General features: G+C 40.9%; 1 protein-coding gene and 1 long non-coding RNA gene across 2 annotated transcripts in view; one reads left to right on the top strand and one right to left on the bottom strand.

The window, feature by feature from the left end:
- LOC125304494 overlaps positions 1-24,849 on the top strand; it is a 71,302-nt gene that overhangs the window by 44,137 nt on the left and 2,316 nt on the right. The gene's annotated exons all lie outside the window — the stretch shown is intronic.
- LOC125304474 (myosin heavy chain, fast skeletal muscle-like) lies at positions 1,824-22,995 on the bottom strand. Its single transcript, XM_048258789.1, has 38 exons — positions 22,780-22,995; positions 22,535-22,678; positions 22,291-22,447; positions 22,151-22,178; positions 21,897-22,014; positions 21,716-21,808; positions 20,806-20,869; positions 20,623-20,721; positions 20,437-20,540; positions 20,217-20,355; positions 18,337-18,455; positions 18,058-18,207; positions 17,798-17,968; positions 17,400-17,700; positions 17,216-17,295; positions 17,043-17,130; positions 16,842-16,959; positions 16,619-16,742; positions 16,379-16,515; positions 13,193-13,448; positions 12,840-13,082; positions 12,575-12,751; positions 12,344-12,489; positions 12,167-12,257; positions 11,696-12,085; positions 11,362-11,607; positions 11,071-11,267; positions 10,778-10,961; positions 10,527-10,692; positions 10,303-10,427; positions 9,912-10,220; positions 9,571-9,774; positions 9,340-9,465; positions 9,061-9,231; positions 8,862-8,966; positions 2,306-2,401; positions 2,028-2,159; positions 1,824-1,947 (listed from the first exon to the last, which is right to left on the bottom strand). The coding sequence occupies exons 1-38, from the start codon at positions 22,981-22,983 to the stop codon at positions 1,927-1,929; spliced, it is 5,823 nt and encodes a 1,940-aa protein (XP_048114746.1). The 5' UTR covers positions 22,984-22,995; the 3' UTR covers positions 1,824-1,926.

Here is a 24,849-nt window from a genome sequence, read left to right as displayed (position 1 = left end):
GAATTTCTTCTGTGAGGGAAGTTCTTTATTTTAATCTTATTCGGTGAGATCCATTATATAAATAAATGGATGAATCCTTGTATACTAAAGGTATACTTAATGGATGACATTGACACAAGTGACAGGTGCACGTGTCTTGCATGATTTTCAAACATATTTGCTGTAATTGTGTCAGGACAAATGCTGATGGAAAGAACATCATGTCAAAGAAGGGAATGGTAGCGTGCAGCAATGCACAGGATAAAATTAGACCAGATGCTGCCATATAGAACTGCTTGTCATGCACTCCACTCCACTGGAAGAAACCAGGTTATGCACATTTCCAGAGCTGAATTGAAACTGGCTCTTAAATTCCAATTCAATTATTGAATCTAACTTGCATTTCAATTGGAGCAAACAGGAATCAGAATTGCAATTCAAATTTTTGCCCAACCCTTGTAAGAAAACATATTTATCGCCACACCTGGGAAAATTTAATAAAAAGAGTAATTAAGTCTTTGTTTGCTAATTTATCATTGTCTCACATGGTTCTCGCATTCTGAAAAAAAACATGCATTGTAATTACAATGTCTATGAACAGTGTCCTATTACTTCCTGTTTTAGTTCTGTTATGTAGGACTAGGTGTTGATATCCCTAAGTATACATGAGACATTACGGGCAGCCTTGGCCTACTGGTTAGGGTTAGGGCTTCGGGCTTGGAATAAAAGGGTTGCCGGTTCGATCCCTGACCAGTAGGAAATATGTGGGCGGGGGAAGTCTTAGAGCACCGCGCTCTCATGCCCACATCCACGGTTGAAGTGCCTTTGAGCAAGACACCTAACCCCTCAATCAAGGTCATCAAGTGGGAGCCCTCCTTCCTCAACAGTTCGCTGATACGCACAACCCTGTTTCTTCTAGTGGAGTGCATGACAAGCAGTTCTATAAGGCAGCATCTGCTCTAATTTTATCCTGTAAATTGCTGCACGCTACCATTCCCTTCATTGACATGTTCTTTAAATTAAACAGGTCCACGGTGTCTCCAGAGGGTTCAGCAGTGACTCCCGGCATCCGGGGCTCACTCCCTAGACACCATCTCAGTTGAGGCCCAAGTGGAATCTTTTCTCTTACTGCAGAGCCACTGACTGCCCTTTTTTCAGCAGCTCTGGAGAGATCTTTCAGTGCTTGCCGGTGGACCTTTCCTCGCACTTCCATGTCCCGGAGTAGCCTTGATGTTGACTTGGCTATAAAACCAATTGGTCAATTATTCGTCAACCCAGCCTATTTTTGTCTGTGCATATTATGTGAAAACGTGATTTGAGTCTTACAATCAGATTTTCTTGCATATTGGTAGCCTTATAAGCTGGGTGCCATTCCGAACTTAGTCCCGCCCACAACATTTGAGGTTGGGAAGTTCGGTCTGGCATTGCTCAATTGTGGAGCAAGTATGCTCGCCCTAGATCGGGCGGACCAATCAAATCGGGCTTTACGATGATGGACAGGTGAGCAATAGCGCCTGGTCCATTACGTCATCTGAGCACGCTTAGATTAGGCTTATGTTTGAAACAAAAACACTGTGGCTAGAAGGATACATGGCTTTTAAGACCCCATATGGAAAATGCATATTAGTTAATGAGGTTTTATCACTGAAAATGATTTATCTATCTATCTATCTATCTATCTATCTATCTATCTATCTATCTATCTACCTGGGTATTGAGCGCACCAAAATGTAAATGTTTTCAGTTTCATTCAGATGTCTAAAAAACAAATGGCAATAGGGAAATCAAAACATGTTACAAAATAAGCAAATTATTCTGACTGACATTAAAACAATGAACTCATATACAGTATAATGCAGAGACTTTTATTATGATATATTTACATAATAGCCACAGTAATCAGGATATTAATTCAGCTGAGTGACAAGGCAAAAGATTTCACAGGATTTACTCTGCAGCCTCCTTGCCCTAAGACGGAGAAATTGAGAAATTTAATGTAATTGAGTAGGAACATATGATGACTTACAACACATTGAAATTTGATTTACCTTTCCAGCATCACGGCTCTTTGCTCTCAACTTGTTGACCTGGGATTCAGCAATGTCAGCACGCTCCTCAGCCTCCTCTAGCTCATGTTGAACCTTTCTGAACTTGGACAGGTAGCCATTAGCTTGCTCCTCCTGATAAGGAAATGAGTACAGAGGCTTTAGTGTTATATGTTTGATGATTACAGAGGCTTTAGTTCTAAAGCAAACCTATTATTTTTTTATTATTAATACGAAAGGCAAGACATTTGGCCATATAGGCAATATAAGAGACTGCTTACAGCTTCCTCAGCCTGCCTCTTATAGGCTTTGACCTTCAGCTGCAGCTTGTCAACCAGGTCCTGCAGTCTGGTGATATTCTTCTTGTCCTCCTCAGTCTGAAAAGAAAAACAATTGGTCAATTGTTGTCATCATCAATATGAAACAGTGATCCTTTTTTGGCACACCAACCCCTTCCTAGCCTGGCCTCGGCCTGCCTATGTACTTCTGCTCGATTTCTTTTCCCTACAGTACTCCGTCTGGAATAGGTTGATTCACGCTTGTTTCCTTCGGAGGTTGGGCAGCCAAACCAACCAGCGAACAGAGGGCGTCCCTGAGAGTGATTACGTTACCCAGGCATGGTGTTTCAATTACTACGTCCCCGCCCCCGAAGCAGACCGCTTGGAATACATCAACGTAGGGAGCGAAAAGGGCTTATACTCAGGGTTCTAAATTGACACCCACCAACCCGCCAAATGCGGGTTAAAATTCATTTTGGCAGGTGTTAATAAACTTCGTAGCCAGTTCGGTCGGTGAGGCATGAAGCATTACGTGCATGATATACATAAGCATGCGCGGATCTACGGGGTGGCAAAGGGTGGCAGCTGCCACCCCTAGGACACAGTCTTGCCACCCCTGTTGCCACCCCATTTATGAATCAGATAATATTTTTTTAAGTATATTTTATGTTCATACATGTTGGTCTGAGAACTGTGAGAAGGTGTAAACCCGCACCAAACTCCTCTCAAATAGAAATCGCAGATTTAGAATCCCCTGCCCCCTCACAATGGTTTCACCCATCACCATCAGCGCAGTGACCCCCGCGAAATTTCACCAGCCCAGCAAGTGCACAGTGCATGGAACTAGATGTCAACGTCTGTACAACGAAGTGGTAAGTTTGACCACCAAGTCGAAAAAGTCCATAATCAGACCCATAGTCAGTCCATAATCAGTTAACCCGGCAACAACCTCACTGTTAGTCTACGTTATTTACATCCGCAAGACTTTGTCTCATCAAATTTTTCGATGATGGTCAGGTCAGATAATAAGGACATGCTCATGCGTAGCTTAAAGTTTCTATTTGTGTGTGTCGCTAGTTTATAACCTTTGATTGTAAATACTGCTGTCGATGTCAACCCATTAATACACGTGATAATTCAACATGGGTTCTCAAAATTGTCATGCATCCACTTTCCCAGCATCTATGACTATCCAATTTTGGTCGACATGTCAAATCAATGTAGGATATCTAATCGGTGTCAAGCTGGGGGTTGCATTTTTCTTTTTCCTTTCTTTTCATGGTGTAAATCAATCTACACAAGTAAAAGTAGCCTACATGACTGAAATTCTACTCAATCACAATAAGTAAATGTACTATTTTCAAACAAACCCTACTCAGAGTAGGCTACTAGGATAGGCGTTTGATGATGTCATAGCACATCACATATGAAGCTTAGCGAGATTGCTTAGATTCCAGTTAAAACTTCCAGTTTCATTGGGTGATAGATTTCAATCATTTGCTGGTAGATGAACCAACAAGCTGAGGCCAGCACAGGAGTTTGTGTTCTCAAGAAATTAACATGTTGCTTGTTCACTCGTGTTTAAGGTTGTTTCCTAATAGGAGATTTATAAAGGTACTTTAATACAGTAACTATACATGTACTTCATTATTCACCACTTTGTGAGTGAGTGAGTAGCCTAGATTTTGAATGGCAAAACATAATTTGGCACTAAAGATCAGGGACTGAAAACAGAATGATTTTCATTTAGGTTCGTTCTGAGCAAAAACATTATTTTATATCATAATATAATACCTATATAATATTAGGTCTTAAAAATGCTTGATAGCCTAACTTCAGGCACAGAAAATGTCCTTGCTTTAAGCCTTGCAATAGCCTAACCTATGTATGGTGCTACCAACTGCATGACAGGCCTATACATATTTGCCTAGTGTCTCTGGTATTTAACAAATTGTTTCAGTAATTTAGACTACATACTTGGAAAAGGCAGTTAGATAGTGTTGGATATTAGTGTTCTTTTTTTTTCAACTAGTAGTTCTAGCCAATTATGCAGGGGAGATACCGATTCATAACAAATTACATTTTCACTTCGGAACAAGTGAAATTGGTTTTGCTCCCGTTTTCAGTTACGTCCTTCCAAAAACTGTGTTCGTTTCTGGTTTTCATTTTCATTCTTTGAACCGTTTCTAATCCCTGCTAAAGATATTTGGCCTTTAATTGTAGTGGGGGTTGAAGTAAAAACCTTCCAAAGAATTAAATAATTGAATTAGATACCCACACCCAGTACTTAGTTACTGTCCACCAGTGTGTGTGTGTTTGCATGTTTATTAGTGAGGTGGTAGATTAATAATTACATTCGTGTTATACAATTTAAATTGTTGCATTATAATAAATCCAAAAATAATGTTTTGACTAAGAAGGTACTTACTTGACTGAGTCTTTATTGAGTCAGATGGAAATGTTTTGACAGTCACAGTCATGGTTATCATTGCAACAAACCTGCATTAGAATCTTGTTTCAATTCAGATAACCTAAATCTACTGATGGCTTATTTTGTATGACTAAATTTGTCCATATTCCTTCAAAACTCACTAGAAGACATCATTTGAGGGGTCATGTTTTTAAAAAAATGTCTCCAGGGGAGCATATACCCAAATCATCAGAATCTTGTTTCAATCCAGATAACCTAAATCTATTGATGGCTTATTTTATAAATGTGTCCATATTCCCTCAAAACTAGAAGAAATCATTTGAGGGGTCATTTTTTTTAGAAAAAATCTCTGGGGGAACATACCTCCAAACCTCCCTAGAATTGCTTTTTGACACTATAATTACACAGAGAAAGAAATTCACATATTAAGACCCACATCATCCAAAACGCTCCGATTTGCCTCCCACCCTGTGTAATGTAGTGTAGAGAACAAAACATAATTGAACAAAATATTCAATGAAATCCGTAGAATTTTAAGTTATGAATAATGTCCATGGCCCCCCTCCTGGAACCTCATGCCACCCCTTCGCCACCCCAGGAAAATTTTTCTAGATCCGCCCCTGTACATAAGGCTCTGCTCTCGGGTCATATGTCCCCCTGGCAGTACTTCCAGAGCCCGTCCAGAGAATGTCTAATAAGGGGAGAACCTCCACTCTCGGGAAACTTCCGGTTTCTGAACTTGTTGCAGTTCCTCTTCTGGTTCCACATGAGGGCGCTCACGAATAAGTGCAGAATGAATGGAGGTCTATGGAGCTGTACCCCTCAAATCCACTTTTCTCTGGATATAATTTTTTGCCCAGAAATTTAAACGGTGCATGAGAAAGAGGGTGCAGAGAAAACAGACCGCTGAGTATTATATTTTTTGAGTCACTTATTTGTTCAAAAAAGCCTTTCAAAAGTGTCAATGACGTCATTCATTAGCAGAAAGCTAGTGTGTTGTGGGCAACAACGACCTAACCTGAAAGAAATCGAAAGGGCGCAAGTACTCGTTCATTCAACTTTTGACCTATAATCCATATTGAGCTTGCAGAAACCACAATCAAATCTTCGATTTTTCAACGACAACCAGGTGAAAGACACATTTAGCCGTCTAGCTCCATAGACCCCCATTGTTTTTGCACTTATTAGTGATCGCCCCTAGCGGAACTACAACAGATTGCAGGAACAATGGAGTTAATAGGGAGTGATCCGGCTCTCCGTAAACGGGCTCTGGCCCGTCTTAGACATTCTCTGGTACTTCCTACCTGTGCCGTAATGCTACGTGATGATGTTTCATACGCCCATTAGCTGCGCGCAGTTTGCCAGTGCGAGAGACTATGGAAACGAACCAGAAAACTCTACCAGAAAACTCAAGGAATTAGAAGAACGAACGGAGACAGAGCAGGGAGCATAGACTGAAAGAGAAGGTAGTTAGTCAGTAAAGTAAAAAGTACATAACACATGTACAAAACACAAATACATAGCACGTTACGGAATATTAACGCAATTAACGCATTGTGTTTACCCATTTCCTTTGTGGGGGGCTGATGTCATGTAGCGGAGGCCGCAAAACCTGAAGCAGCTAGATTGTTTATTTTATTGTCTATGGAGTTAGCTGAAGATGAAGAGGAACGTGAGGAGCTTGTATAGGCGAAAATTATCCGTTTAAAAAGTTGTCTGATCAGTTATCATCACCACACGCATCACGCACTGTGCATAGGGCACCGAGAGACAGAGGAGGGACCAACATGCTACTCCATTTAATTGAGAACCATGAGCACGCACAAGAGGTAGAGAAAAAGAGTGCCAGCTTCCAGGTGGCTTGTCATTGTTGATGACAATATCAACTTTTTATTAAGTTAAAATTAAACTAAATACGGCGGTGGTTAGGACAGATGTATGGGGGCGAGAAAAGGAATGAAGCAGGCATGAGGATATCAGAGAAATAGATAGAGAGATAGATAAAAGTTAAAAAGTTAATTTAGAACCCTGCTTATACTTATGAAATCTTTGAGCAAATGATGATAAAAGGCGCAAATAAGGTTGGTGCGAGTTATTTTAGCTCTTTCTAGTTTAGCCTATTAACAGGAGTGTCACAAACAAAGTCACAGTGGAGTAGGATGTTATATCGTCGGCTAATTTTTAGTCAAAGATTTTGTCACTTGAAATAGGCTACGAACGTACCCGAGTCAAACTTTAGTTTAGTAGGCTACATGGTCGCGTCAAAATCGCTATTTTTCAAACACTAAGAAGGCTCGACATAACATGAAACTTTAATCGAAGTATCATCAGTGTCTCTACACATGAACTCGAGCATTGAAAACATTGTTGGTGTACACAGAGTTTTACTAAAAGAGAGGTTTTGAACAACTCACTTGTTTTTTTCTGCGAGCAGAAAAAAAAAGTGAGTTGTTCAAAACCTTTCTTTTAGTAAAACTTTTTTAGTAGAACTTGTTGGTGTACTTTTAGTACACCAACAATGTTCTTAGTGCTCGAGTTCATGTGTAGAGACACTGATGATACTTCGATCAAAGTTTCATGTTTTGTTGAGCATTCGTAGTGTTTGAAAAATAGCGATTTTGACGCGATTGTATCAAAAAAGTAGTGGCCCTATAGGATTCCCATTCAAAAGGTCATATTACCCGAAAACGACAACGCATACAAGCTTAAAAGTGACGCTTTGGACATACTTATGCATTTATATGAAAGTTTGACTTGGGTACATTTACAAAAACTATATGATGCATTTTGGCGCAGTTAAAGCGTTCCACATACTTTCGGCGACTGGACCCGGAAGCGACAATGTGACGTCACAGAAGTGCCGTAACCATTTATACTCAGCGTCGTGGTCACGACACTAGTTACAATATTCTCCTGAACAGAGGTGTCGCTGTTGTGAAAAGATTAACGCTAACTACGTTACACAGCAGAAGCAGCTGCATTAAGAAACACTAGTAGCAGAGAATGTAAGCGGCTCTGCTATTAGCTAGCCTCTGTGATGGTACTTCAGACTTTGGTTGCTACTATTTCACAACTACCACCATCATTATCTAGTTTCCAAGGTGTGCGCTGGGTAGATAGATAGATGGATATTTTAGTCATCGAGGGAAATTTTAATAATTTAAACAGTTTAGTTAGCTGGCTAGCTAGCTAGCAGCTGGCTGAGTTTGTGTAATTTCCTGAAGTGGAAAGAGATTTTGTTCAGGCCTTAATAGACATCCTTTGTTTGAAAATAATTTGTTTCTATTATTTCCTCTTAATTCCATAATGTCCAACTCTCACTGGTAGATGAAGCGTGTGATTGTTTGCTGATAAGATGCACGCTTGCTTGTTATGGGCATTTTGATGCAGAGAAACTTCTCTGTATGATCTAAAGCGTTAGTGATTCAAAGTGGTTCAAAGGAACTCCAATGATTTTAAACCTCAAACTGTGCCCTCCCACCCGGAAATAAACGTACGCCTATGGATCTAAGCCAGACTCTCTGCGAAGTCAGAGTCTGGTTTCCAGGCTAGAACTCTGTGCCAGTACTTCACACAATTATTCTGATTGTTTCCTAAGAAACTATAGGGTCTCACAGATATCGTGGGGAAAGCCTAGAAATGGTAACCTAACTCTCGCCAGATAGATAGATAGATAGATAGATAGATAGATAGATACTTTATTGATCCACAGGGGAAATTCAAGAAACTGAATTTATGAAGATGAATTTAGTTCCGCCTAGCTCCACTCACATCCATCTGGGATCGGTTCCGTTGAGAGTGATTTCAGCACGAGATTGTATGGTAGAGCCAATCAGGACGCCGGGGCAGGAGTTTCATAGATGTGACGTAGCATAGAAGCGACTGTGAGACTGTTCTCAGCGTCACAGGTTGGCTTCGATGTGAGTGGTTGAAGTAGCACGTCAATAGATGACGGACAAGTGGCTTATCCAATCTTATGCAAGGATTTTTAATAAGGCCCAGCCTTCTGAAGTAACACTCCAATGGATCGATCCCAGATGGATGAGTGGAGCTAGGCAGAACTAAATTCATCTGGCGAGAGTCAGGTTATAGAAATGGCCCATTATAGTGGATAAAGAAAGTTTGTACCTGGTAGGTGAGTTCCTTCACCCTCCTCTCGTATTTGCGGACACCCTTGACAGCATCAACACCACGTCGTTGTTCATTCTCAACCTCACCTTCCAGCTCACAAACCTTTACATGAGCAACATTTTCATATCAGACAAGGTCTTCATTTTATTCATTACATTCTGAACAATTTTCATCTCACCCAGGTTTAGCCACTCACCCTGGACTCCAGTTTCTGGAGTTGTTTCTTGCCACCCTTCATGGCCAGATTCTCAGCCTCATCCAGGCGGTGCTGCAGATCCTTCACAGTGACCTCCAGGTTCTTCTTCATCCTCTCCAGATGACAACTGGTGTCCTGCTCCTTCTTCAGCTCCTCTGCCATCATGGCAGCCTAGATGACGGCATGATTTATTTATGGAAGGTAGCATGAAAACATATCCTTAATGTTCACATGTTTAATACGTTAGGGATGAATTAAGAAAAAGATAACACTACTTACATCAGTGATGGCTTTCTTGGCCTTGTCCTCTGCATTTCTAGCCTCCTGGACAATGTCATCAACCTCACTTTGGACCTGAACCAGGTCAGCCTCAAGCTTCTTCTTGGTGTTAATCAGACTTGTGTTCTAACATTAACAGAAATAATTAGTTAAATGTTATATGATGAAAAATCTTTTGAAAGTACTGTGGAAACGATGGAAATAATTATTTTATGTCCACTATATGTCCACCTGAGAGTGCAGAAGGCCAACACGCTCACTGGCATCAACCAGCTCCTGTTCAGCCACTTTGCGGCCTCTCTCTGTCTGCTCCAGGGCAGCTCTGAGCTCCTCAATCTCAGCCACCATCAGGGTGTTCCTGCGCTCCACCATGGCAACCTGCTCCTTCCCGTCTTCTTGTCCTCTGACAGCATCATCAAGGTGCAGTTGGGCATCCTAATAGAAAAACATAGAATGACAAAAGAGATGTCATGCTACTAAGTTTGGATGTTTTATGGAGATACCTGTACTATCAAATGAACAGTAATGGCGGTTAGATGCAATCTCTTCATTCTCTACATTTTATAACTGACCTTGAATTGAGCCTGCACATTTCTCAGTTGTTTCTGGGACTCAGCAGCCTGGCGGTTAGCATGGCTCAGCTGAATTTCCATCTCATTGAGGTCTCCCTCCATTTTCTTCTTGATTCTCAGGGCATCATTCCTGCTCCTGACCTCAGAGTCCAGAGTGCTCTGCATGGAATCAATCACCCTCTGGCTGTTCCTCTTGATCTGCTCCATCTCCTCATCCTTTTCTGCAAGTTTCCTGTCAACCTCACCCTTGACCTGGTTGAGTTCAAGTTGGACACGAAGAATCTTGGACTCCTCATGCTCAAGAGTTCCCTAAACAAAGAAAATGAAGAATTTTTAAATATAACATCATTTTAGTTTTTCACTGTGTAGAAAAGCCCGCCTGAATTTCTACCTCAGCCTCCTCCAGGGCTGTCTGGATCTCAGACTTTTCAGTTTCTACAGTCTTCTTGGCCTTCTCCAGCTCATGGATGCTCTTTCCAGTCTCACCAAGCTGCTCAGTCAGGTCTGAGATTTCCTCTGCCAATATGCATATTACAGGATATTACAGTAAACAATATTATCTGGATGTTTAAAAATATTTTTGATTGGGATATGGATTGGGTTGATTTGACTCACGTTGCAAATTCTTATTCTCCCTCTTCAGGGTCTCCAGGTGGTCAAGAGACTCCTCATAGGAGTTCTTCATCTTGAACAGCTCAGTGCTGAGAGAACGAGCCTCTTTCTGAGCACCCTCCAACTCTGCCTGACCCTCCTCGTACTTCTGCTTCCATTCTGCCAGGACCTTTTAGAAACAGTTTTTAGTTGTGAGGCTTATATTTATTCAATTTTTACATACATTCCACATTTCAATGTTCTGGAGGCATTACCTTGTCAAAGTTTCTTTGCTTCTTGTCAAGGTTGGCAGCTAAAGCATTGGCTCTCTCCATGTCAATCATGAGGTCCTCAACCTCACCCTGGAGTCTCTGCTTGGTCTTATCCAGAGAGGCACACTTGGAGTTGACAGCCTCGATTTGCTCTTCAGCCTCCTGCAGACGCTGGGCAAGCTTTTTTCTGAAAATACCAACAGATTGATGTCAGAGGTACATTATGGGTTTTCCTTAAGAAAATGCAAGGTTTTTACTAACATCCAAATTTACTTTTTTGCATCTTTAGCACATACTTGGACTCCTCAAGCTCCTCAGTGCGCTGGATGGCATCAGTTTCATACTTGGTTCTCCACTGAGCAACCTCGCTGTTGGCCTTGGACATGCCACGCTGCAGTTCAGCTTTAGCCTCCTGCTCTTCCTCAAACTGTTCCCTCAGGAGGTCGCAGTCATGGCGTGCAGACTGAACAGCATGGGCCAGGGCATTCTTGGCCTATTTGTTAACAAGTGAGGGTGTTAAAGCCTTTCACATAATGTGTTCTATGTAATACAATTTTTTTTCTCTTGGTGCATCAGTATATCAGTACCTTGACCTCCTCCTCATTCAGTCTCTTCAGCTCCTCAATTTGCTGAGTGAAGGCCTGTTTGCTTCTGGTCAGCTGAGACACAAGAGCATCTTTCTCCTCAATCTGGCGGCCAAGCTCACCATTTTCCGTCTGAAGTCTTGCTCTCTGAGCACTGAGGTCATTAACCTGACGGGCAGCCTCATCACTCTTGGACTTGATTTCACTGAGTTGGTCCTCAAGGGTGCGGCTCATCTTCTCTAGATTCCCCTGTTTATGAAAATGTCCATTAGTAGCAAAATATATATTGTAAGTTGGTTTGGTTAAAGCATTACATGAGTGTAAACATCTCATCAACCTTAGCTTTAGCAACAGCCTCCATGTTGCTGGCGAGATCATCAATCTCCATCTTGTATTCACTCTTCTCCTTCTCAAGCTTCTGCTTGACACGCTGAAGGTTGTCAATCTGCTCTCCCAGCTCAGCCACACTGTCGGCCTGCTTCTTGCGGAGAGCTGCAGCAGTGGCTTCATGCTGCAGGGTGGACTCCTCAAGGTCACGACGCAGCTTCTGGAACTCAGCCTCACGCTTCTTGTTCATCTCAATTTGAGAAGCAGTGGCACCACCAGCCTCCTCAAGCCTTTCAGTGATCTCCTCAAGTTCCCTGGAGAGATCAGCTCTCTGCTTCTCAACCTTGGCACGAGCTGCACGCTCAGCCTCAATCTCTTCCTCTAGTTCCTCAATGCGGGCCTATTGGTAAAAAAGTATTGGTAAGACAGAAAATTGCAAAAAAAAAGGCTTAGATTTTGATTCGCTAGAGAATCATTCAACCTGAAGCTCCTTGATCTTCTTCTGCAGCTGAGCACCCAATGATTGTTCATCCTCAATCTTGCTAAGAAGTTGGCTTGTTTCAAAGTCCTTCCTGTGTCACAGTAAAGTAAAATAATTGTCAGTGAAAGCTTACACAAAAGTGCATAAATAGAGTTGCTCATTGGAATCATGCATTACTTCTTCAGCTTCTCCTCAGACTGTTGCTTGTCATTCTCCAGATCCATGATGGTCTCCTGGGTCAGCTTCAGGTCACCCTCAAGCTTTCTTTTAGTTCTCTCAAGGTCCATACGGAGCTTCTTTTCTTGCTCCAGGGAACCCTCAAGCTGCCAATTTGAAGTTTGAGGTGAGCATATGGAAAAGGTATCAAATGTAATTTTTTTTATAAACTTCTGTTGGTTAAGAACTTACATCATCCACTTGCTGTTCAAGCTTAGTCTTTGATTTGGTCAGAGTGTTGACTTTGTCTTCCTCTGCCTGAAGATCATCAAGAGTCTGCTGATGGGCCTCTTGTAGGGCTTTCTTCTCCTTAGTTAGCTTAGCAATGGACTCATCCTGGGAGGCCATCTCTTCAGTTAGGTTCTTGACCTGCACATAGACAGTTTTGAATTAGTAAACAGTGTAACTATGATATTTTATTTACAACACACTTGATCTGCCCTTTAGAAATGCAAACCTTGTTCTCGGTGGCATGTTTTTCCTTCTCCACTTTGGCCAAGGTCAGCTCCAGATCATCAATGTCCTTCTTCAGTTCAGAGCACTCATCTTCCAGTTTCCTCTTCTTGGCAGTCAGCTCAGCATTGATTTCCTCTTCATCCTCCAGTCTCTCGGTTGTTTCTTTGAGCTTGGCCTCGAGCTGGATCTTACTTTTGATAAGACCTTCACACCTCTCCTCAGCATCATTGAGACCCTCATTTCCCTATTGTAAATATAAGACAAAAGCAAGACATCTGATTTGTATTGAAAACACATTGCTGAGACTGGGTAGTGGTATGATTGTGAACATGAAATGGTACAATATACACTTACAGATGCCACTTGAAGTGCCAGGTCATTCCTCTCTTGCACCAGAGCCACCATCTTCTCCTCGAGCTCCTTCTTCTTGGCCTCAACCTTTGCATGGACATCTTTAAGTTTGTCATGCTCCTCCTTCAGGGTGGCCAGCTCCTTCTCAGTTTCAGCACTCTTCAGTAGGGGCTTGATCTTGTAGTAAACCTTCATCCATGGCCAGTGCTTGACATTCATGAATGACCGTATATTGTACTGGATGGTGTAGATAGCCTCTCTATACAAGAAAAGTGGTGAATTTTACTTTTAAAACTTCTATGTTAAACTATGATTACATGAAATGGGTAGCAAGTGAAAAAGGACTACAAGTGATACAATTCAAACTATAGCAATCTTTAAGACTTCTGAGCCCTAGGGCCCTATCATGACATTCTAAAGTGCATCGTCACTCGTCAAAAGCTTATTCAAATTTAGTAGGATGTCCAGTCCACATTGGGAGGGGTTTTGTTATCAAACATCATCGCATGGCGCAACAAGCTGTTCCTAGGTTTTTTCCACCTATGGGTGTGTTTGGGGCGTAACATCATTTAAACCAATGAGAATGACATCTGTCATTCCCTTTAACGGCGCAAAGCGCGATATGTTAAATAAATGCATTGGTATTTTGGCATTCAACGGCGCATTTGAAGGAGGCTGCTTGCGAGACTGTATGGAATTCCACTAAACCATGCTTTACTAAAACCTAGCATAGCCTTCACGCATTTGCACTCGTCTATTATTTGAACTCATTGGCAATGTGAAACTAACTTCACCAAGGTGTCAGTCAATGACAAGACAGTTATATGCAGTTACTTTCACTATTGACTGACAATGGGTTACCATCGAAAACATAGGCTGGAAAAACCAACACTTACCCTAATATTGCTCAAATGACTGAATAAAACAACATTTATCCTGCAGAGGAGTTGCTTAAATCTCGTGACAGTGCATCTTTAGCTGTGCTCCATACCTGTCTCTCGCCTCTCCCCAATCACTTTTAACCGTCATTACCAATTTGCAAATGATGGTGAATAACGACTCATCATGAGATGTACAGTATTTCGTAATATCTTTATTCTAATTATGTTTCCCATTGTAATCGTGCAATTTGTAATTTTTACATGGACGGGCGCTGGTGTGCGTTCATGAATGATAGAAGGATGGTGCGTGCACCTGCCAATATGACTGTCACAATGCGCTCTTAACCCTTTAGGCGCCAGAGGTTTTTTTCCGAAACGATCAATTTTGACATCTTCATTTCAAAAGGCTATATCTTAAAAGTGATAAGAGATAGAGACTTTCTGTAAATTAGAGAAATATTAAGGATGACCCAAAGTGTATGTAGAGATTAAATGTTTATATCTAATTTGCATATTATGACGTCATATGGTGGCGGCCATCTTGGATTATAGAATTTTCATGAAAAGTTGCATGTTTGAATGATAAAATGCACCACTTCTTTCCCCCCAAAATGTCCCTCACCTTCTGTATGCTATATTGCACAATACTGAATGCTCAGGTAAATAGTAAGTAGTGAACAAACTGTGTAAATCATTACTAATAAATGGCAGAAACAAACCAAATGCATGTAGCGGTAGACTGGCCTTTTGCTGTAGAGATTTTCCATTTACTACATACAGTAGGCACTCTGATTCCATGTATGGGGCACATATATATTATTCAGATGACACACAAACACAAGTAGACAAGACCTGTTTAGTTCAAAAGCTCATTTGCCACGGCAAGGCACAGATCAGGAGTGAGATGTGAGACAAGACAAGAGACAATGTTAGTATTTTTTTTTTTCTTTTTGTTGTTTTTGTTGATGTTTTTTTTTTTTTCTTAGCTGACAAAGACACACACATCACAAGGACATGAACACACAAAAGGAACACATAGTGTACTGTATGTCCTAAATGATCAGGGGAAGTAGATAGCAAATCAACAGTGTAAATCATTACTAAATGGCTGACTTTTTTTTTTTTTTTGTAGCAGGCCTTTTGCTGTAGAGATAATGACTCCCTATCCCTATCCATACAGGGCCGGCATTCCCATCATCTTGTGATAGACTATGCTTGACCTAATGTGTGTGTGTGTGTGTGTGTGGGAGAGGGAGAGAGGCGTGTCACCACCTCCACCATGCGAGCAGCATGGCCAGATCTGCCTCGCGGCGAAAGTGGAGAGAATTTGCGCAGCTTCGGACTAGGCCTACTGTCATTCTCATTGCGACTCCCCACACTGCCACAGCGTTCCCCCTAACTGTCCTATGAGCACTTCGACCTCGTCTAACATACCCAGTGGCATTAGACAAAGGCTCCACCCGCGTTACTGTCGCCGCGATTGTGGAGAGGCACACGTTCAGAAGACAGAAGCTGGCGCTATGGATATTAGGCTACCTCCAGCCTCGTTAAGCCACACCACTAACACCCTGCTAACTTCCCGATGAACACTCGAACCCGTGAAACATTATTCCCACCAGTGACATTGGGCAAAGCGAGTCAACGTTTGTGCTTGGTGTAAGCTAAACTATGGAGTAAACTCTCACTTTGTCCAGCTGCATCATTGCATCTGAAGCCTCACTAGGCGAATCATTTTCTGAAGGCAGATATTCCCCTTCAGAATCAGGGTCCATGAATAGAAGACCCAACACTTCATTTTCAGGTAAACTTTTTTTGATGCCATTAGGCGATAATCTAATGCAAATACTACGCTGACGTTGACAATATCGCTCTGACAAAGTGGCTCACGCGCACACTAGCTCGGTATTTCATGCACTGATTCAATGCGCTGTAGCTAGAAAGTTTTGTTTAAAGCGTGTCCTTTTTTCGACTTCGGGGATGACGTATGACATGTCTGCCATCTAGTGGAGTGGAAGTCGAACGAAATATGACACCCTATTTGACTAAATCGGCCGTTTTATTCAGTACCGCATCTTGTCGACTATAGTAAGCCTGTAAGCCTAGAGGGTTAAAATAACATATAAACAACTCGCCATAGACTTCTGACCAGGTGTACAATAGCGCCAGGCCCCTCCCTAGGTTGTTAATTGCCACACCCCTGGGCGCATTGTTTAAAAAATAAACATGCAAAATACCGAATTAAACTTTGCGCATGCGCCAGTGTGCAAAATACAGCCCTTAATATAAAACAATAAAATAAATAAATTACCTCCTTTCCATCATCTTGACAAACTCCTTCCTCATCAGGAATGCACGGCAGAGAGCCTGAGTCATTGTGACCAGGGAAACCAGTTTCTCATCTCGCATCTCCTCAAGAGTACCCAGCAAGCCAGCTTTGAAGAACACCTGAGAGATAAAGAAAATATCAGCATGAATTTGACACAGAAAAAGCTTAGCTCTTGTTTGTACTCATGATAAGCAGATAATAGATTGCATGCAACTTATCTACCTTTGTGTGTCCAAACATGTACTGGGTGTGATCAACATCAATGGATCCCAAGAGCTTCTCAGAAGCCTTCTTGTTATCAATGAATTGACCATCAGGGATCACACTGGCATTCAGCACTTTGTATCTGGTCAGAATAAATACATGTACATATACATTATTACTTTTCTCCTCTCTTAATTCAGTATTGAATATGATTAATACTTCCTTGGCTTTCTCAGTTCACCTTTGCTTGAAGTCACCATATAGGATTCTGCTTGGGAAACCCTTTCTGCAGATTCTGATACCCTCAAGTACACCATTGCACCTGAGCTGGTGGATGACCAGGAAATTCTGCATAAGACCTGTTAATATAGAGATATGTGTATTTGTCAAAGAAAATACAAGTTAGAACTATAAAATGTATAATATTAGCCAAGTTTTCTACCTGGTTTCTTAATTTCATTTGGAATCAGACAACGCACAAAGTGGGGATGGGTGCTTCTCAAGTTGGTCATCAGTTTGCCCAAGTTCTCCTGTTGAGATAAAAATTCAGTGAAATCATCTCCTCACCTTTCTTTAGGATGATTGATGTGTTTGTTATTGGTTTAATATACATACCCTGAACTGTGATGACACTGTTTGCATGGAGCCACCCTTCTTCTTACCACCCTTCTTAGCGCCACCACCACCAGCAGGCTCTGTTGACATACAGACAAGTGAAAAAATTGGCAGTTGAGTTACATGCACATAAAGTTTATAGAATGGATATTCCTGTACTAGCTTTTATACAGGTTTTTGTTACCCTCAACAACAGGTGGGTACAAGACAGGTAGGAGTTTAACTCCCGACTTCTGGTACAGCTGCACAACAGAATCGTTCAGTGGATCCTTGTTCTTGTCCAGCCAGCCAGCAATGTTGTAGTCCACAGTGCCGGCATAGTGCACCAGGGAGAAGTGGGCCTCAGCCTTGCCTTTGGCAGGCTTGGGCTTCTCAAAGGCCTTAGTCTTGCCAAGATGTTGATCATATAACTTATTCTTGAACGTGGTGTCAGAGGCCTTGGGGAACATGCACTCCTCTTCAAGGATGGCAAAGATACCCATAGGCTGTTAAAAATATTTGTGGTTTTAAAAGAAGCCATAGAAGAAGTCATATTATGAAATAATATGAATCTAGTACTTCATCATTTTCATTAAAACAAACCTTTTCTATAAGCTCAATGCAAGCGGCCAAGTCCATGCCGAAGTCAATGAACTCCCAAACAATGCCCTCTTTCTTGTACTCCTCTTGCTCCAGAACGAACATGTGGTGGTTGAAGAACTGTTGTAATTTCTCATTTGTGAAGTTGATGCACAGCTGCTCCATGCTGTTGAACTGTGATTGGAAAAATGGAATATGAATGCCCCCAACTAAAATTATATGACATTCTTTGAGTGAAAAAAAATGTGTGAAATTATCCTCACATCAAAAATCTCAAAGCCAGCAATATCCAGCACACCGATAAAGAACTGCCTTGGCTGTTTAGTGTCCAACATCTGGTTGATACGGATGACCATCCACAAGAACATCCTTTCATAAATAGACTTGGACAAGGCCGACACTGCGTTATTGACCTGAAATAGAATATCAAAGCAATGGTCATGCTATATTCAGACCAAAAAGTAAAATGCTTATACGATAAAAGCAGGTCATTTCATGGTATTTTAAATCTTTAGTGACGTTTTCGGTGACTAAAATAATACCTGTGGCACAGTCTGACCCTTGGTGACAAATTCATTTCCGACTTTCACTCTTGGGTAGCACAAAGCCTTCAGCATGTCAGCAGAGTTCAGGCCCAGGAGGTAAGCGACTTTGTCAGCATCTAAAAACAGTGCAACAGTGTAGCATTTGGTGAAATTTATAGCATTTGGGACAGCAAATGAAACAAGTTTGTCCACATCCATCTCCTCTCCCTAAATCAAAAAGTTTGGCCAAGATAGTGTGGGTTAAAACAATATCACAAAAACATGAAGGTATCGGAGTAACCACTGTTTTGTACATTATTGTGAATTGAAGATATTTTACTAATCCTAAGGGAAATTAAGAAGACAAATAAATAATATTATGTTTATTTTATATAGTGCCTTTCTCAAACCCAAGGCTTGCGCTTTACATAGTAGGAAGGCAGGGAAACACAATAACAAACAAACAAAACAATACAATAAAGACAAAGGCAGGGATACACAATAACAAATGGACAAAACAATACAATAAAGACAAGTTAACTGTATATGGAGCTATGTGTTGGGTGTGGAGGAGAAGTGATCATTAAACAGAAAGGTCTTGAGATGTGCTTTGAAGAAAGGAAGAGAAGGACAGGCACGAAGAGGTTGGGGGAGGGAGTTCCAGGGTTTGGGGGCCAAGGCACTGGACCACCCAGTGTAGGGGGGAGCAAGGTTGTGGAGGGCTTTGAAGGTGAGTAGTAGTACTTTGTATTTGATCCAGGACGGAACTGGTAGCCAATGGAGTTGATGGAGAATGGGGGTGATGTGTGCTGATCGTCTGGTATGGGTGAGGAGCCTGGCTTCAGAGTTTTGAATATATTGTATTTATTGTCTTTGAAGGATTTTAGTGGAGAGACCAAGGAAAAGTGAGTTGCAGTAATCTAGACGGGACATAATGAAAGAGTGAACCAAAGTCTGTGCATCACTAGCAGAGAGGAAGGGTCGGAGGTGGGCAATGTTACGGAGGTGAAAAAAAGCAATCTTAGTGAGTGATTTGATATGAGGATCAAAGCTAAGGGTGGAGTCAAGCTGAATGGCAAGGTTTTTAACAACAGGGGTAGAGTGGACAGGTGAGCCATCAATGTTGAGAGTGAGATGGGGAGATTTGGTGAGGATGCTTTTAGGGCCAATCAGCAGGATTTCGGTTTTGTCTGTGTTGAGCTTGAGAAAATTGTTTTGCATCCATAATTTTAAGTCAGAGAGAGAGGCAGTCAGTGAGGGAGCATGGTGGGGGGTCAGAGGGAGAGGGAGTGGTAAGATAGAATTGGATGTCATCTGCATAGCAGTGGAAGTTCAGACCGTGGCTGCGAATAATCTGGCCAAGAGGGAGGATGTATATGAGAAAGAGGAGGGGCCCAAGTACAGAACCCTGGGGACACCACAAGTAACAGGGGACTTGGAGGACTGATGTGGACGAAGTGTTACAAACTGCTTTCTGTTGGTGAGGTATGACTGAAACCAATTGAGGGCTGTGCCAGAAACACCAATAGCAGACAGACGGGAGATTAGAACATTGTGGTTGATGGTATCGAAAGCAGCACTAAGGTCAAGGAGGATGAGAATGTTAAGTGAACCAGAGTCAGCAGACAGGAGGAGGTCGTTAAATATACATGAATATATATGTTGATATGAATAAGATGATGGTATATCAATTTTGGGTGTGGTGTAGCAGCGGCAAGGTTACTGCTTGACCCGGGTTCATTCCGGGTTCACTTTCCAAATCTGCCATTGCCAGTTTGTGTCTGCTTCACATCAGTCATTTTAAACTTTAATTAAATAGAAAAAAATGTTCTCAATGAATAAGACTACCTTGTAGTTATTACTAGAACTGACTGATTCAGTATAGTGTCGTAACCTACCCTCAGTGCCATCAGGCTCAGCCTGCTCTTCACGCTGCTTCTGCTTGAATTTCATGTTGCCATGATGGAGCACAGCACCAGTCAGCTTATAAATGGTGACTTTCTCCTCATTACTGAAACCCAGGATATCAATGGCATCCTGTAATGATTAAGTATTTGTTTAATTTAAAGCTTTCTTCAATAAATTGAAAGAGGGAAAACCCATTATTGGAAGACTTACATCTGTGGCATCCAACTCCTCTTTGTCATTAATACTCGCCACAGTGACCTGACCCTGACTGCACATTGGGAAGTCATAGGGGTTGGATGTGATGAGGCACATTTCTGTCGAGATTAAAAAAATATTTTATAAATTCATAATTGCATGTATTGATTTTTGAACATTTGGTGAAAATATTAACCTTACCTATAATTTCAGGCTTGTGGTTGGTCATCATCTGGAAGAAGATATGGTAGCCTCTCTCATCAGGAAGCTGGAATGTCACTCTAGACTTCTCCAGCAGGTCTTTTAACGCAGGGAATAATGTATTTTAATTTGATACATTTAAGGCAATAAAATAACATTTCTACTTGGAACAATTATACTTACAAGTCTCAATATCAGCACTAGCCAGTTTTCCAGAAGTGCCAAAGTGAATTCTGATGAATTTACCCTGTATGAGATTACATTTTGACATTATATATATTCATTTAGGTAATGCTTTTAACCAAAGCAGGTTACACATGAGGAAAATATTGAAGTATACAATAAATATTCAATATTCAATAATAGACCTATATGTGGAGTTTGCGGGGGTGGGGGTGTTGGGGGGGTGGAGAGCAGCGATAAGTGCAGTGATTCTCAGCTAGCATGGAATAACGTTGCAGTTATCTGGTCGTTACACGAAAATATGGACGTAAGAAGATTTTTAAAATGTCGAGCTCCAAACGAAACAGTCAGCCATTCTGATCTAACAAGGACAAACAACAACCAATAATGACGATAGGCAAACAGACACCGTTGTGAACTTGCAGGGAACTTCTATTTTTTAGAATTTAAGTGTCAGGGCATTCTGCCACCATCTGTCTTTTGCGTTCCAAGAAGGATTTCATTAGGGCGAATTGATAAATTGTTACAATGTAATTAAAAATCTGCTTTAAAATAAACATATATGTTAAATTTGCATGTTTGTTTTGTTCATGTGCTCGTGCTATGATCCCCAAGTGGTAGGCCAGGTCTCAGCTGCTACAATTAGGGTTTTTTTTTGCCACCACTGGCTCGAATGTCACTCTGCTTATGCCTAAGAGTAGGCCCTAACAATAAATACTGCCTTTACTAATACAAAAAGCACAATATGATAGTATATAGAGGTTTAAGTAGAAATCGGAGGATGTTTTTAAAAAGTGATACTAATAGATATAAAACAAAGTACATGGTAGATTTGAGCCAAAGAATTTGATTTTTATCTAAAAACGGGAACAAAAACCACATGAGAGATTAGATGAGAAACTAAACTTACAAAACGTGAAGAGTTGTCATTCCTCACAGTCTTGGCATTACCATAAGCTTCCAGCAGTGGGTTGGCGGCAATGATCTGGTCTTCAAGAGAGCCCTGGATGTCAATAGATATATTGTTACTGAAGTTCATGTCTGTGTTGCTATGTTATAATTAGCCTATAAATATGCAAGAGGTCCTATACCTTAATTTTTCCACTGCTGGCTGGTGCCTCTGACTTCTTGCCACCAGCCACTGCAATTGTTGCAAAGTACTGGATGACACGCTTGGTGTTTACGGTCTTTCCAGCACCAGATTCTCCGCTGTATTAAACAGAATATATTACAAATTTCTATATCACAATTACAAAGTGTACCAGCAAAGTACATATAAGTTGATGCCAAGGTTTAGCCCTCTATTAAAACTGTAAAAAGTTTTAAGGGATGCATTGACACCTACGTGATCAGGACAGACTGATTCTCCCTGTCTGTGGGGCAAAATAGAGATTTACATGAATGGTTTATATTACATAAATGAATCAAATATACAGTATAATGTATCAATATTGTTCAGTGTTGGCTTTAAAACAGAAAGCATACCTTGAAGCATGAACTGAAATGCGTTGTCAGAGACAGAGAAGATGTGGGGTGGGGCCTCCACGCGCTTCTTGCCTCTGTAGGCATTCACCACTTCTTGATCGTATACTGGGAGCCACTTGTAGGGGTTCACAGTGACACAGAAAAGTCCAGAGTAGGTCTAGAATGAAGAAATAAAGAAGATTGGTTTTTCGGCTTTTCATTTTTTATTTTGTTTTCTTAATTCGGTCAAAATGGTAATGCTTACGTAGATCATCCATGCTGCATAACGCTCTTTGAGGTTATACAGGACGGAGGCTTCATTGAGGTGGGTCATCATGGCCATGTCCTCAATTTTGTCGAACTTGGGAGGATTCATAGGGAAGACTTCGTCTTCCTTCACAGTCCTTTCCTAAACCCAAAGTAGTAAACAGCTTTAACAAAGAGATGTATTCAAGAAACTTTCCGTGATACTTTAATTTTATCATCAGAACAAGTCCCTTGCTACTGTACCTCCTTGGTTTCAAGGGTTTCAACAACGCATTTGCCACCTTCCTTATTTTTTATTGTACCCTTGACGTACAAGTCCTCTTTGTCAACCACATAGCAAGCAGTCTTTGCATCAAAGGGCTTGGTTTGGGCCTCAAGTCTCTCCTTCTCAGGCTTACGAAGGTAGATGGCAGCTGCGCCAAATTGGGCCATTTCACCGTCCCCCATGGTTGCTGGTTACTGCATTAATCATAAACATGAAGAGCAAACAGTTTTCAACACAAAATGCTTTTCATAATCATACACAGACACAGTACTGCAAATAAAGTGTCATCGTCATTAAGGGGCAAATCATGGAAAACCACAGATGTTTGTCAGACCTCCATGGAGCTTATCAATGTACATAGGGTACTCAATCTGTACAATTAATTAAAAAGTAAAATACAACAGTCTTTTGATATTTATATAATACTGAAACCAATCTATTTACTGCATTATTGTTCTGTAATCTAATCCAATCCCCATCATACTAATATACACATTGAATATACACACATATCCGAAACACACCATGCAAACTACTGAAGTTATTTATTTAAGCGATAAGCCCTGAGAGGTCGTAGGTTACACTGATTTTAGAACAGCTAAGGGGCGTTGTTAGGCATGACACGCAAGTAGAGTGCCTAAAACCCCCCTTAGCTATTTTAAAATTAGTGTAACCTATTGATTTGAGTGGCTTATTGTTTTTTTTTAAAAAATGGTTATTACTACATATAGCTTATCTGGCAAGATAAAATAAAAGGGACAATAACAAGAAATCTAACAATTTATTTATAAAAAAAATCATTCTTCCGCTAATAAATATATTTCCTCTAGCTGAATGGTTGCCAAGCAACGTCAAGACGCAGCTTCTAACTTTTGTATCAAGTTGTGGTAGCACAGTAATATAGAACAAAATGCTGTAAAGGTGTATGTTTGGCTGAATCACATTCGATGCCGTTGTAAAATCCAGCACAATCATAATCAAGGACCGGAACAATGCATTTTAGAAGATGGTTTAGAAGATTTAGATGATGATCAATTAATATGTTCTTAATATGAACCTTTTCCAAATTTCCAAGGTAACCTTTCCCATTACCCTGTTGAAACTTTTTTTATGTACACTAGTAAGAAATCAATGAATTATGGTGGAGGGTAGGGATGTTTAAACATAAGTCTCCATTCTCAAGATCTTTGGCGGCATAAGAGTCATAACTAGGCACATTAGGTAGCCTAATTGATGGTGTAGGGGTATTGGACACAATCTGCTGCAAAGATTGAATATGTTTATACAAATTGGGCCTTGAATGTAGCTACACCTGTGCCATAGTTCATACCATGCAGTGAATGCCTCCTAAAACATTTAATTTACCTGAAGGCAATTAGCTTTTTGAATCGTTTGGCTGTTCAGATAAATCCGATTTAGTGCCTTACCTTTTTCTCCCAAGACCAGATGAATTTTTCTCAGTTGAGTATCTAAAAATCAGGAAACATACAAAGTCCTGTATTTAGTATAGAAATACCAGTAAATGTAATGTAAATACATAAATTGTAGCAATCCATGCTTAGTTCCATGCTTTAGAGATGAAGAGAGGCAGTCTGCCATCACACATTCTGCAATAGGAGGAGCCCACTCCTGTCTGCCCACCTGCTCACCTTCTGCCCTCGCCTTTTGCAGCCCTCCACAGCCCTCCTTATATTAGCCGTATTCTGCCAACTAAGCAGAGCTCCAATAAGGCAACGTGTTTAGACCTATTTAAACATCACCTCAACCTGCCACAGTAAAATAGGTTTCTCACCTCAAATTGAGGGCCGTAATTAAACTATGTTGTTCCATTTTTTGTCTCAATTTGTGAAATTTTTGACTCAATTTGTATGGAAATAGTTGCAAAAACATTTGTGTGTATTTCATTCAATTATGGAATATAGGACTTCAAAAGTTGCATAAAAACATTTGATATCTAGAATTGCTCATTAAACATATGTGGCTATGGAACTGTATTTTTAAACTGAGCAAAAGGGATTTTAAACAAAAAATGGAATAAAATTAATGGA

The sequence above is a fragment of the Alosa alosa genome, chromosome 12, assembly GCF_017589495.1.
Source record: "Alosa alosa isolate M-15738 ecotype Scorff River chromosome 12, AALO_Geno_1.1, whole genome shotgun sequence".
NCBI lineage: Eukaryota > Metazoa > Chordata > Actinopteri > Clupeiformes > Clupeidae > Alosa > Alosa alosa.
Note: the sequence above shows the minus strand (reverse complement) of the source record. Positions and strands in the feature narration are given on the sequence as shown.

Bases quoted from the DNA above. Each gene is read 5' to 3' on its own strand.
- LOC125304474 (XM_048258789.1), bottom strand. From the start codon at position 22,983: ATGGGGGACGGTGAAATGGCCCAATTTGGCGCAGCTGCCATCTACCTT. The intron at 20,722-20,805 runs GTAAGTATAATT...CTGCGTTAAAAG, and splicing joins TAGTGCTGATATTGAGACTT to ACCTGCTGGAGAAGTCTAGA. The intron at 9,775-9,911 runs GTCAGTTATAAA...TTTTTCTATTAG, and splicing joins ATGTGCAGGCTCAATTCAAG to GATGCCCAACTGCACCTTGA.